This window comes from Somniosus microcephalus, chromosome 3, assembly GCF_052327205.1.
Source record: "Somniosus microcephalus isolate GS21.2 chromosome 3, FLI_Smic_1.0, whole genome shotgun sequence".
NCBI lineage: Eukaryota > Metazoa > Chordata > Chondrichthyes > Squaliformes > Somniosidae > Somniosus > Somniosus microcephalus.
This window is the reverse complement of record NC_140989.1, coordinates 301472092-301484740: the sequence shown is the minus strand read 5'-3', so window position 1 is coordinate 301484740 and position 12649 is coordinate 301472092. Positions and strand designations below refer to the sequence as shown.

The window sequence follows — 12649 nt, the reverse complement described above, 5'->3', positions numbered from 1 at the left end:
GTGATACGTTAACTAGGGCAGAATCGCCCGAGCCTCTGAATAGTAAAGACGTGTTTTATTTTGTTAACAGTGGAGTCTGTGATTATTTATAATACAACCCACAGACTTAACATTGGCGACGAGTCAGGATTCGAACCCTGCGGCAGTTGTTCCACGGCGGCTTCGTCCGAAGACAGGACGTTGAAGAGAGGTTTCAATCCTCACCAGTCTGGAACCGACAGGCTGGAAGCGACAGGCATTAGGACCCTGAAGCCTCCATAACCTCGTGGGTAAGCCGCAGCGTTGGCTGCAAAGACAGTGCCACCGATCGGGAGATAAGGGCGATCGCAATCCCTGATAAGAGCCGCGGTGAAACGCGCGAGCGGGTAAGCCAGAGCCCGGGAGGGAGCGAGCAAGATCCGCGCGAGCGGGTGAGCCAGAGGCCGGGGGCCGCTTTCAAGTGCGAGGCGCAGCCGGGCCATCGATCGCATCCGCTGATAAGAGCCGCACTCGGGCTGAAAGACAGCGTCGGGGGACGGGCGAAGACCGTCAAGCGCGGGAAAACCGCCATTGAAGTGGGCGGGGAGAGCGAGAAGCGCGGGAAAGCCGCCATTTTTCGCGGGAAAACCGCTGAAGAAGAAGGAAGAAGCGGGAAACCGCCATCTTGGAAATTATTAAGAATTTCAGGAAAGTAATAAGATTTTTCAGAAAGGCTGGTGTGTTCTCAAGAAGAGAGGGAAAATAAGTATAAGTACAGCAATACTTGTGGTGTTCTCAAGAAGAGAGAAGAAAATTAATAATAAGTAAAGTAATACTTGTACTGTACTCGAAAAGAGAAGAAGATGCCTAAGCGAGGAAATATTAATGACTTTAATGCGGAAATAGAAGACTGGGCCACGTATGTGGAACGCATAGAAATATATTGCGTAGCCAACGACATTGAGGATGACGACAAGGCAATAACTTTGTTAAATTCGATGGGAGCAAAAACATACGGGCTTTTGAAACATCTAATAGCACCAGTTAAACCAGTGGACCAGACCTTCGAAGAGATCGTAACAGTGTTGAAGGATCACTTGAACCCCACACCGTTGATGCTGGCTGAACGATTTAAATTTTACGCCAGAACCCAGAGGCAAGATGAAAGCAATGCGGAATACTTAGTCGAACTGCGTAAGCTAGCGAAATACTGCCAGTTTGGAAGGAATTTGACAGAGGCGCTGCGGGACAAGTTCGTATGCGGCTTGGCCAAAGAAGGAACGCAGAAGCGACTTCTGGAGGAAAACGACCTCACACTGGACAGGGCTGTCCTCATAGCTTCATCGCACGAAGCCGCAGTGAAAGGAACGGCGGAAATGCAGCTAAAGGCGGCGGCACTCGGGGTGGACCAAATGACTGCAAGCATTTCCAAATGCTACCGTTGTGGAAAGACAACGCACGACCAGAATCAGTGCTGGTGTAAGAATCAAGAGTGCAGGAAATGTGGCAAACTGGGTCACATCGCGAAGGTATGCAGGTCCAGAAAGAAGACCAACAAACAAAGGAAGCCACCACCACAAGAAAAGTACAACAAGGTGCATCAGGTGGCTGAAAAGAGTTCAGACGAACAAAATTCAGACTCAGACCCAAACAGCCAGGAGTTGGATAGTCTGAGAATCCACAATGTGGGTAAAGTAACTGATCTACAGACGATCTGGGTCACACTAAAAATAGCTGGAGTCCAAGTACGAATGGAGCTGGACACGGGATCAGCTGTATCAGTCATCAACCAAAAGGACTACCACCGACTATTCTCTCACATACCCTTAAGAAATACCAAGTTCGTATTACAGACATACACGGGGCATCGCGTATACCCCATGGGGAAAATAAGAGTCAAGGTGAGAGATAGGGGTAAAGTACACCCAAGAATGAATTTGTACGTACTACCTGAGGGAGGACCACCACTTCTAGGACGGGAGTGGATCAAGAAAATAGACATGGAATGGCACTACCGACAAGCAATGACGAGTGAGGACTCGGTGCAGACAAGCAGCTCAGACTCTGAGCCGGAAGACGATAAGTCCAGCTTATGTATGAAAAACAAGGTTAACATTAACTCACAGACTAAGGTTGGAAAATCGATGGCGTGCATAAAGACAGAGAATTCTGAGTCTGTTCAAGCTACAGACATATGCATTACGGAGGAACACCGGGCTCGAACTCAACGCTATTTCAAAGTACAACAACAATTAGAACAATTAAGTTACCGCCTCGTACAAGAGATGAAAACAATGAAAAAGTTCTATGACACCGAATGGGAGAGTCTGGAAAGACAACAGAACCTACTGGCTCAAGCAGAGAGCGACCATAGAGCCATCGTGACCAATTACCGATCACATCTCCCTGATAATGTTCAGGGGTTAGAATATTTGCATGATCTAGAGATACAGCAGAAGGGCAAATCACGCTGCACTGAGGATTTTGTTCTGCAATTAGAGACGGAGCTAGTGCAGGCAAAGTTAAGAGAAGTTGAATCACAGGGTGCTCTTAAGGAGATGCAGAAACAAATCTTGGACATGGAAAAGAGAAACGCTTCTTTACCTGATGAGAATAATGTGGCCATGTTGCAAGAGGAGCTTATAGGGGTGAAACTGAAAGAAGCTAAGCAAAGGATGTTGGAACTTGAAACGCAGAACCAAATCAGCGGTAATCAGCTATGTCAAGCAGAGAAGGAGTGCAAGGGTCTACATGAGAAGGTGCAATATCTCTCAGCCCAAAATAAGGGACTACTCACTCAGTTAAATGAAAGTAAACGGGAAATGGCTGAGATGGACTGCAAGAATAAAGAAGAGTTGATGGCAGTGAGACTTCGAGAGGCAGATAGCATAGCAGCCTTGGCTGAACTCCAACAGGAAATTGCGAAAGAAACAAATGAAGAGGAATCTTCAGGAAGCCAGGATTTTATTCCAGTTCTTCTCTACGACTCCTTACAAGCAGAGTGCGAGAAGTTGAAAAAACAGTATGAACAGGCCCAGACTACAATTCTGGAGGGGGTTAACTCAGCAACCTCCGAAAAGCTAGTTTCGTTGGAAGTATATGAGCAACTAAAGGTTGAACATGAGCAAGAAGTCCAAAGGCTGCAGGAAATTCTTGAGCTCAGGGCCAAGACAGACTCATCGGTAGAAGTTCCATACATAGATGAGGATGTAGAGGTGAAAGACATGGCAGAACTCATAAAAATATGGAAGGAAGCCCAAGACAAATATGAGGCGGCAATTACCGAGGTTGACCGACTTGAAGAACAGTTTCAACTGGGAATGGGCCCTGAACATGAGCTAGAGAGCATCGAGGCGCAACTTCTCCAAGCACTGGAAGCCAAAGTACAAGAGGAAGAGAAGATGAAAGCATTGGAGAAAATGATGGATGAAATGGAGGAGTACGCTGAATTACGTCCAGGGGAACAGGAGAATGGGGAAACAGCTACTTCAGTAGAAGGATTAAATAGCCTGATAACGAAATCCCTGAAGGAAGGGAAAGGATTGAACGCACAAATGAGGCCAGGAGGGAAGGAAGGGCAGACATCCGAGGAAGAGCAGGATGAATATGATTGCTTGAAGAAGGGTTTTGACCTGTTGAGTGACACCGAATGTTATGAGGATGTGGTCTGCCCAAATTGTGATGGGAACTCCCAAAGTGCTGAAATCCTGAGGAAGCACTTAAGGTCTAAGGAACATAGAGAGTTGGTGGCGCTACAGATGGCAGCCGGGAAAAGAGCTCGGAGAGTTTCAAAAAGGCAGAAAAGAAAAAGAAGAAGCAGAAAATAATAACTGTTTAAAATATTATTACTTCTACTACCTCAGTCCGAACACTACGAAAGGTGCTAAATTTGTAAAAAAAATCCAGGGACATTATCAAGACAGCCAGTGGGTTGTATAAGTCCGCACTGCTGGTTCAACAGGACGAAAGTACAAGCTGTTAAAAAAAAAAAAAAAAAGGCTATGGAGGATGCTGTCTGGAACGAATTAATACCAGAGACTGAATTATGAACTGTTCCCACAGAGACTGAATCTGTAAACTGATTCCACTGAGAGTATGTTTGTAAACTGTTATATGACGTTGACTCCATTGAGAGTATATCTGTAAATTGTTATATGACGTTGACTCCATCGAGAGTATATCTGCAAACTGTTTATATAAAGTTGAAGATTGTATGTTTAACGGGATTCTGTAAGTAATAAGCTAGGAAGGGAGGAGTGTTGTGTATGTAACCGTTTACCTTTAAGGGAACTATAGAATGTAACCGTTCGCCTTTAAGAGCACTACTTTAGGGTGGCACTATCTATTGGCTCATGTATACTGTAATACCGATAGTGACCACACCAGTATATAAGGGTTGTGATACGTTAACTAGGGCAGAATCGCCCGAGCCTCTGAATAGTAAAGACGTGTTTTATTTTGTTAACAGTGGAGTCTGTGATTATTTATAATACAACCCACAGACTTAACATGGTCAACTTTCCCTGTAGGTATGGATGTGAAGCTACCAGCGATGTGAGCACAGAACATCTGCCGTGCATCCCTCCGGTAGTCCTCTTCTTCCAAATAACTCAGATAGAAGGATTCCTATTTGGAAATCCTTTGATGCCAGCAATTGTGCTGGATGGAAAAAAAAATAGAATAACTGCCATAAAAGCTCATGAGAGCCTAAATGAGAGCGGAAGAAAAAACAAAAAATCATCAGAACAGTCAAAAATAACTGAAATATTGCTGATTCAATTAACTTTCCTCTACCCTTTAAATCAGCTATCATCACAACTGACTGCCTAGCAATGCTGGATATCCATTGTTCCTTTGGGAATAATATTCTGCACCTAAACATTGGAAAATTGCATGCAGGATAGAATTATCTCCAGATCAATATTAAAATGATGCCCCCACCGTTTTATGTAGTGGGCATGTCCAACACCCCCTGGAAACTCAGGCGCAATGCAAAGCAAGCAGGGTTCCAGCTGAACAGCAGTTCCACCCATTTTCCAATCTCAGTTGCATTAATTTCACTGGCAGGATAGACAACGGGGAATAGAAGATCCAGACCAGTAGGACATTATAGCTGAATGATACCCTTTTTGGCCCAAATTCCATGCATGCATAATTCTAACAGAGGTCACTAAATAGCCGCCAGAAGAAGGAACACTGGTTGAATTTTCCCCTCCATAGCCTGGGTATATTGAGGCCATTTAAAGCAGCCTCAATGCTGTCAAGGCTGATATCAGCTCACAGCACAGACCTGGGACCTTGCTAGTCTGGCTCGTGTCTCACATCATGCAGAGCACTTATCCACTAAGTCATTGGAGTGTAAGGTGGTTTTAACCTAAAATAACAGTGGGAGGATGAAACCTTGATCATAGCAATGTTTTTGAAAATCCTCTTTGTTCTTGAAGTTAATTGCTTGTAATCACGTTCTTTAGCACAGACCTGAGGTTGACAATTGATAGTTTTTGTTAAATAAAGCAAACCGTGAATAAACAAAATATTCTTTGAACAGGTAGAAAATGCTTGGATTCGAGTTGATATTAAAGGTGCAATTCCAAATCAGCAACCTAAAGCTGCCTTCATGTCAATGTACATCCTGGAGGTTGATCAATTCATCCTGACACCATTGAGCATTGCAGCTATTGATGCAGAAGATGATGAGACACCAAAGGACAGGCTGGCTTTCAACATCACCAAGCCTCCTGTTGAAGGGTATCTAACTCACTTGGACGACCACACCAAACCCATCACATCATTCAGCTGGCAGGATTTATATGAAATGAAGATAGCGTATCAACCTCCTAACATTAGCCATACTGAAAGAAGGAATTATGAGGTATGTCGAGTCAATTTGCATCCAGAATTTCAGATAACTAATTCTAAGTATGGAATTACCTCTCCTCTTCATCTATGGCTTTGAATATGCCACCCAACATTTTCTTCCTTCTTCCTGCACTCTCACTACGGCTGGGAATTTCCTCAGAACTGCTCCCGCTCCGCTGCCGTAACTTCGCCAGAAGTGCGGTAGAAACCCCGTTTACACACATTGAAATCAAGTCTCCTACTCTAACTCATTCTTCCCCAGGATCTCAAAATTGTGGAATTCCTAAACTCCCTCAATCTTCTCTTCCTTCTACAATCTACAGGCTTTCAAAAATCAAATCTTGTTCCCATCTGATCACTACTCCTTATAATTTACCTAATCTCTACTACAGCACGGTGGCATAGTGGTTAGCACTGTTGCCTCACAGCGCCAGGGACCCGGGTTCGAATCCGGCCTCGGGTGACTGTCTGTGTGGAGTTTGCACATTCTCCCCGTGTTTGCGTGGGTTTCCTCCGGGTGCTCCGGTTTCCTCCCACAGTCCAAAGATGTGCGGGTTAGGTTGATTGGCTATGATAAATTGACCCTTAGTGTTAGGGGGATTAAATATGTGGGGTTACGGGGATAGGGTGGGATATGTGTTGGTGTAGGGGTTACGGGGATCGGGTGGGATATGTGTCGGTGCAGGCTCGATGGGCCGAAATGGCCTCTATCTGCACTGTGGGGTTTCTGTGATTTCTGTGATTTCTTTTCAACATTGGCGATCTCATGCATTAAGAACCAATGGGGCAGATTTTACGGTCAGTATGAAGGTGTACTCTTAGAGTTGTGCTAACAGGCATGCTGGCTTAGAGTTGGGCTAATTGCCCACCAACTGCCCAAAAATTACACCTGAAAATGTTACGGCTGGTGCAAACAGGTGCAGGAGCCTGTTTGCACACCATAATTGTAAATTGAGCGATATTCTTATTGGTATTGCCAGAAAATAAATTACTCTGATATGTTTTAAGTGGGTCCACAAGTTGTGCGGCTTTCTTCTCACTATGTAAATACAGAACAATTGTGAGGAAAATATCTACACTTTGAAAGTTGTGATCATCCTCCTGCCAACTTTTCACAAGCAACTTTCATTACACTCAAATCGTCCGTAAGTGAATTAAAGAATGCAAGTGTCATAGAATAATGGGGGTGAATGAGAGACCTTGGGCTCGATTTTCCAAGCCCCGAGGAGGCGGGTTTGGAGGCGGGAGTGGTGAGAAAATTGCAGAATCGGGGGGCAGGAACCCAACCCGCCTCCGTGCCAATGTCCCAGGAGGCGAGTATCTGACCTGTGCTGGGAGCCGCCTCCCCGAGGCGGGAAGGTAGTTAACAGGCAGTTTTTTGCCTAATCCCTATTTTTAGCCCTGAAGTGTGGCTTCCCGACGGCTCCGAACCACGCCAAGTTAGCGAGGAGGACCGTCGGTCTGAAGGGGTTGGAGGGGTCCAGATGTCCGTTGTGCAGGTGAGTGATGGGTGCATGTGTGCAGAGGTAAGTGTGTAATGTAAGTGTAAAGGCCTAGAAATTCAGTGGGCTGGGCCACCCGTTAGCGTCTTAAGAGGGCGCTAAGTGGGTCGGAAGCCACTGGCCACGCCTCCCGCTAAATTCAGCGGGACGCTAATGGCAGCACTAGCCGTTAGCACTGCGCCGCTACCGATGACGTCATCGGTGTGCGCAACGCCCCGCTGACGTCCCGATCGCGATATTTAGTTGCGCCCCTTGCTTTAACGCCGGACGCTATGTGCGACCAGTTCAGGGGGGCCTACCTGCGGCGGTAGAGGCGCTAATTAAAGGAGAGGTGCAGGGCGGCCATTTTTGTTGCTGGCCACTTGCCAGCACCTCTCCGCGCTGCTGTCCCCAGGCTCCTAAGCCCCCCCCCCCCCCCCCCCCCGCGGAGTGCCGACTGCATTCCAAGAGCCCGGCACTTCTCCTCGGTGCCGGGCTCTTTTGCCGGCACTCGCGATCCTCAGGGGCCCCAGATCGTGCTGCACAAGGCCCCTCCCCTTTAAGAAGGGGAGGAAGGCCTGCAGTACCGTAGCGTGATGTGCCGCAGCGTGTGGCGCTGCGACACGTTGCGCAGCGATATTCAGTTGCAGCGCCCCAAGAGGGATGCGGGGCGCCTCCAGTAGCGCCGCACTTCCCTCTGGGGCGCTCCAACTGAATTTCCGGCGGGCGGCCGCAACTGCTTCCGGGGCGCTACTTTTAGCGCCCTGGCGAGGCTGGCGCCCCAAACGGGGCTATAGTGAATTTCTAGGCCAAAGTGTTTTATTAAGTTTTACTTACCTTTACTTTCTCCTGCAGGCTTCTTTCCTTCAGTCTCTCAGCTCACTGGCACAGAAAGCAGAATGGCCGCTGAACTGTCAAAAGCTGCAGCCTCTGCTCCCTGGTCTGGAGAGCTCTCTAACTGAGCCTGTGTAGAAGGACTTAAGTTAGAAGACAGATTGTCAGTGTTTGACAGCTTCACAGAGCTGTCAAACGCTGATTTTTCATCTGTCAAAAGCTCTTGACAGATGAAATGTCAATCGCTGACATCACCAGTAACCAGGTGTCCCTTAATTGGCCTGCTGAACCCGCTGGGCAGGCTTAACAAGGTCAATCAAGGGAAAATAGCGTGGGTTGGCCACAAGTCGATGGAGGCGGGACTACAACCCAAAAAGTGGGCGTCCCGCCTCCAAAAGCTCCCCATTGACAAAATCCAGCCCCTTCTGTTTGCTGATTGAAGCACCGGCCCACGTGATCCCAAGTACACTTACGCACATGGTGCGCCCCTGGGATCCGAGGGACACTACGCTGCCCTCTACGCCACAGCATCTGACAACAACTTCCCAGAGGAGGGTTCCCAGCAGGTAAGTACGCATTCGGTTTGGATGCCGGTGGAGTCATCCTTAGTTACACTGATGACCGCAAAATCCGGGCCTTTATCTTTTATCTAGGTTTCGCAATTTATAAGAAAACATACAACCAAACTTATTCCTTTTACTGATATAGTGAAAGTGCTTTTTTTAAACGCACCTTGTAAAATGCCAAATTTGAAAATTGTTTGAATGTGTAAATTTTTTTGTAAAATGTACTATTAACATTTAGAGTTAACATTGTTTATATGTTTCAAAATCTAGCCCAAGTTGGTGGGGTTGGTATATCTTCCTGACTGTTATGATTTCCTAAGTTTAACCAGTCTCAAATCTAAAATTTCTATTATCTGATAATTAATTGACACTATTTTAAAAGTCTTACTCAGAGAGGCCTCATTCAGAAAGACTCTGCTGAAGTGGGAGATTGTGGCATATAATTGAGTCATTATTTTGGGAACTTTATCTGTATCTAATTTGTGCTAATTTAACTTCAACATGCTTGATGCGAACACAAGGTGCAAAATGTTGAAAAATATTCCATTCTCCAGCAACTTGGCGAGCACAAAGTTCATTGCTAATAAATGTTCTTAAAGACTTTTAAATGCATACGAGCACTCATGGTCGATATTCTTTTCTCGTATATCTTAGGTTGATTTTAAGGCAATAGACACATATTTCATGGCCAGTGCTTCCATCGTGGTTCACTTTTCAATCAGAACAGCAGAGACAAAAGCACCAAGGGTTTCTTGGAACATGGGTACGTGTTATGACATTAAACTATTATTGCCATTTCCTTGTATAAAGTATCATTTTCATTGGGGGAAAAAAACACAAATTTCAGTTACTGAGTCTCACCCTTTTCCATTTGCACAGAGTTGTATTTCATAATGAAATCTTTGACTACTTTATGATGGTGTCATTGAATGAGTACAGATCTTTAGCTGTGTGCTCCCCTTGCCCCCGCCTCCCCTCCCCCACATCCCCACCCCCCTCCCCCACTCCCACCCAGTTCTTCTAAGCCTTACAGACCAGAATGCCTCAGGCTTAATTTCCGGTCTCTGCTATCTCAGCTTATTTCATCAGGGCAGCAGGGGTGGGGGGGTGGAGGTGGGAGGTGGGAGGTGGGAGGTGGGGGGTGGGGGGAGGGAGGTGGGGGGGGGAGGGAATCATGTTCTTTTAAGCATTATGAAATTTCAAACTTTCAATTTAAAGACAGAAATTTAGCTAAACATTATGCCACCAATCAGTTTTCATTTTTAATGAATGGTTTTAGGCTAATGGAGGAGTTTATATGATATAGGGCAATTAACGCAACTTAATTCCCGATCAATGATAAAGCAATCTTGATGCCCAATCATTCATCTGCTTCCTAAATCTGCCTCATTAGAAATAAATGCTCTGAACTTCCAGTTAGCTGCAGGCTATGCACCAACAGTAGCAGGCTATAGCCTTAATGTATCAGTAGCACTGATACTCTTCTCAAAACTGATCCTTGACTCACTCGCCCTCCACAACTGTCTCCGAACCTGGACATTGGTTTTTTTATGCTTCAAGTGACTCCACATTTTCCACAAGTCAACTTAATCCCACCACAAGTCTTAGGGGGAAAAATTCGTCCCCTTATCGCCTCCTGTTAGCACCAGTAGATGGTGCCAATGGGGCGCTAGACCAGTATCACTGGGGCGAGGCGAATCCAGCTCCACATGCCAAATCCGCCGCCCCCCACCCCCCGTAATGCCACTGGTAAGAGGTATTGCCAGGAACCTCAACACCAGGTAGATCGTGACGTCAGTGAGTGTGCAACGCTCACTGACCGTCTGATTTGCAAAATTGATTCTCACCACTTACCTCACCACCTGGCGTACACACCAACAGGGAGAGCTGGCATACAGCACCAGGAAGCCGGGTCCAGGGATATTATTTAAAAGGATCATCAGTAATCACTTGCAGCTGTCAGGTTAGTGCAGTTTCAGTGGTTTTTTGTTAGTTTCACCTACTGCAACAGTTTTGTTCAGTAATTTCAAGGTTCTTTTGTATCAGGATTCTTCTGGCAACTAAAATGTAGCTACATTTATTCTTCAAAGATTCAAACTGCTACACTTGGTAACATTAATGGGGGTTGTAATGGAATGCCACCTCGCCCTTCAGGATCTACGGTGGAGGGAGCGTAGGTAGCAAGAAATAAGGGAACATGTGCGCAGGGAGGTGAGGAGGGACATCAGAGCTTGCACCAGGAGGCCTTACACTCCAAGAGTATTCCAAGAGCACTTCTCCTACCTTCAATTAAGCGAGGAGCAGTGTATTAGATGGCTCCGCTTCACCAAAGAGATGGTCACAGAACTCTGCCACCTCCTCCAAACAGACCTCCAGCCTCACATCAGAATGACTTAAACCCCAGATCCCCTTTGCTCACCACATCCCCATCATTCCATCCCTCTTGCAGGCCATATCATAGTACAAAGTTGAAATGAGAGACACCACAAAAGAATGGTAAGTGAAGTAATAAATGTATTCAAAAGTAGTGGACACATACTTACACCAAAAATATTTACTATTCACCCTTGTGCAATCCCTTAGTGCCTGTCGTTACTGTGCCTTTTCTGGCTCTAGTGTTTCTATGAAGTGTTGGCCCAGTGGCTGCAGCACAGCTGGTAGAAGGCTGTTGCGTGTCTGTGTGGGAGACTTCAGATGGCCTTGCAGGACGTTCTTGACCAGCTCTGGGCCTGGAAGGCCCGGCTGTAGACTGCACCAGCTCAGCATGTGCGGCAGCAATCTGGCCTAGCTGGATGACAGGCAGCGACAAGGGCAATGGCGGAGTGGCAGTGGGGGGAACAGGAATGTTGTCATCCTGAGAGAGGACAGCAGGTTCCTGCTCCACTGACCTAATGCCACTCCCCTGGGGCAGCACCTCAGCTTCCCTAGCAATCTGTTGGAGCACAGATTGCTGGCCTGCTGCGACACCGTGAAAGCCCCGGTCGGTGGTGGTGGACTCAGCCACGATGACAGCAGTCAGAGCTTACGTGGCATCAAGCTGAGACTGCATGAGAGCAGTCTGAAATTGGATGCCACCAAGCATTTACTGCATTACAGCACTAAGATGCTGCGTTGCTTCCACCTGTGATGCAATGGAAGCCGCCAGATTGCCCATCACACGTGGCATCAGGTCTGGGTCATCACGGTCTCTCTGGGAGTCTACTATGCTTTGCAGACTGGAAATGATGGGCTCCATGGTGTGCGCAGAGCCTTGTGCAATGTTGAAGGCGGACTCCTCCGCGCTCCTTACCATTGCCGAGAGGCTGTCAGGCACCCTTGCCATTGCACCTATCACCTCTGTGTGCATGCCCATCACCATTCTTCTAAATGTCTCCCCATCTAGGTCCTCATCTAAATCCTGTGCATCAGAACTCGCATGCAAACTCGTCCTCTGGGGAGCTGGCCCCCGAGCTACCTTTCCCCCCCAGCCTTGCTGCAGCCCACTCATCCCCGGTGCCTCACCCTGTGCAGATCCCACTATTATACTAGCCTCTAAAGAACGCATAGTGCCAGTATCTGAGCTGGTGCCTGCAGGTGAGACATGCAGTGACGCGGTGTGTTCTTCCTCCTCCTCTTCTCCCGCCTCGCCCTCTACGGTGCCCTCAGGGACAGGCTGCTCAAGTGCTTACTGATTATCTGAAAGTGTAAAGGCACAAGAGTCAGGTTAAGGTGAGGGGAGGAGGGGCAGGAAGGGAGAAATTCATGCATACAGCATGATTAGCTGGAAAGTGCGAAACACTTGTGGGGTGAGGGGGAAGTGGGATGTGAGAAGAAGGAGTAGGGATGAACATGTTGTTGTTGTTCACAAGCAGGTCAATGTCGCCAGTGGCCACGGCACCCACCAGCTGGTGCCCAATAATCTGCAGCATTCGATTCTTCAGCTCAGACAGTGGTTGAGTGTCAGCTTGACCC

General features: G+C 47.1%; 1 protein-coding gene across 2 annotated transcripts in view; it reads left to right on the top strand.

Annotated features, from left to right (window-relative positions):
- frem1b (Fras1 related extracellular matrix 1b) overlaps positions 1 to 12649 on the top strand; it is a 295010-nt gene that overhangs the window by 83108 nt on the left and 199253 nt on the right. For both annotated transcript variants that reach the window (XM_085982850.1, XM_085982849.1), the window contains exons 6-7: positions 5507 to 5830; positions 9353 to 9461. In XM_085982850.1, the coding sequence (XP_085838976.1) occupies positions 5507 to 5830; positions 9353 to 9461 (433 nt within the window). The remainder of the gene's footprint in view (positions 1 to 5506; positions 5831 to 9352; positions 9462 to 12649) is intronic.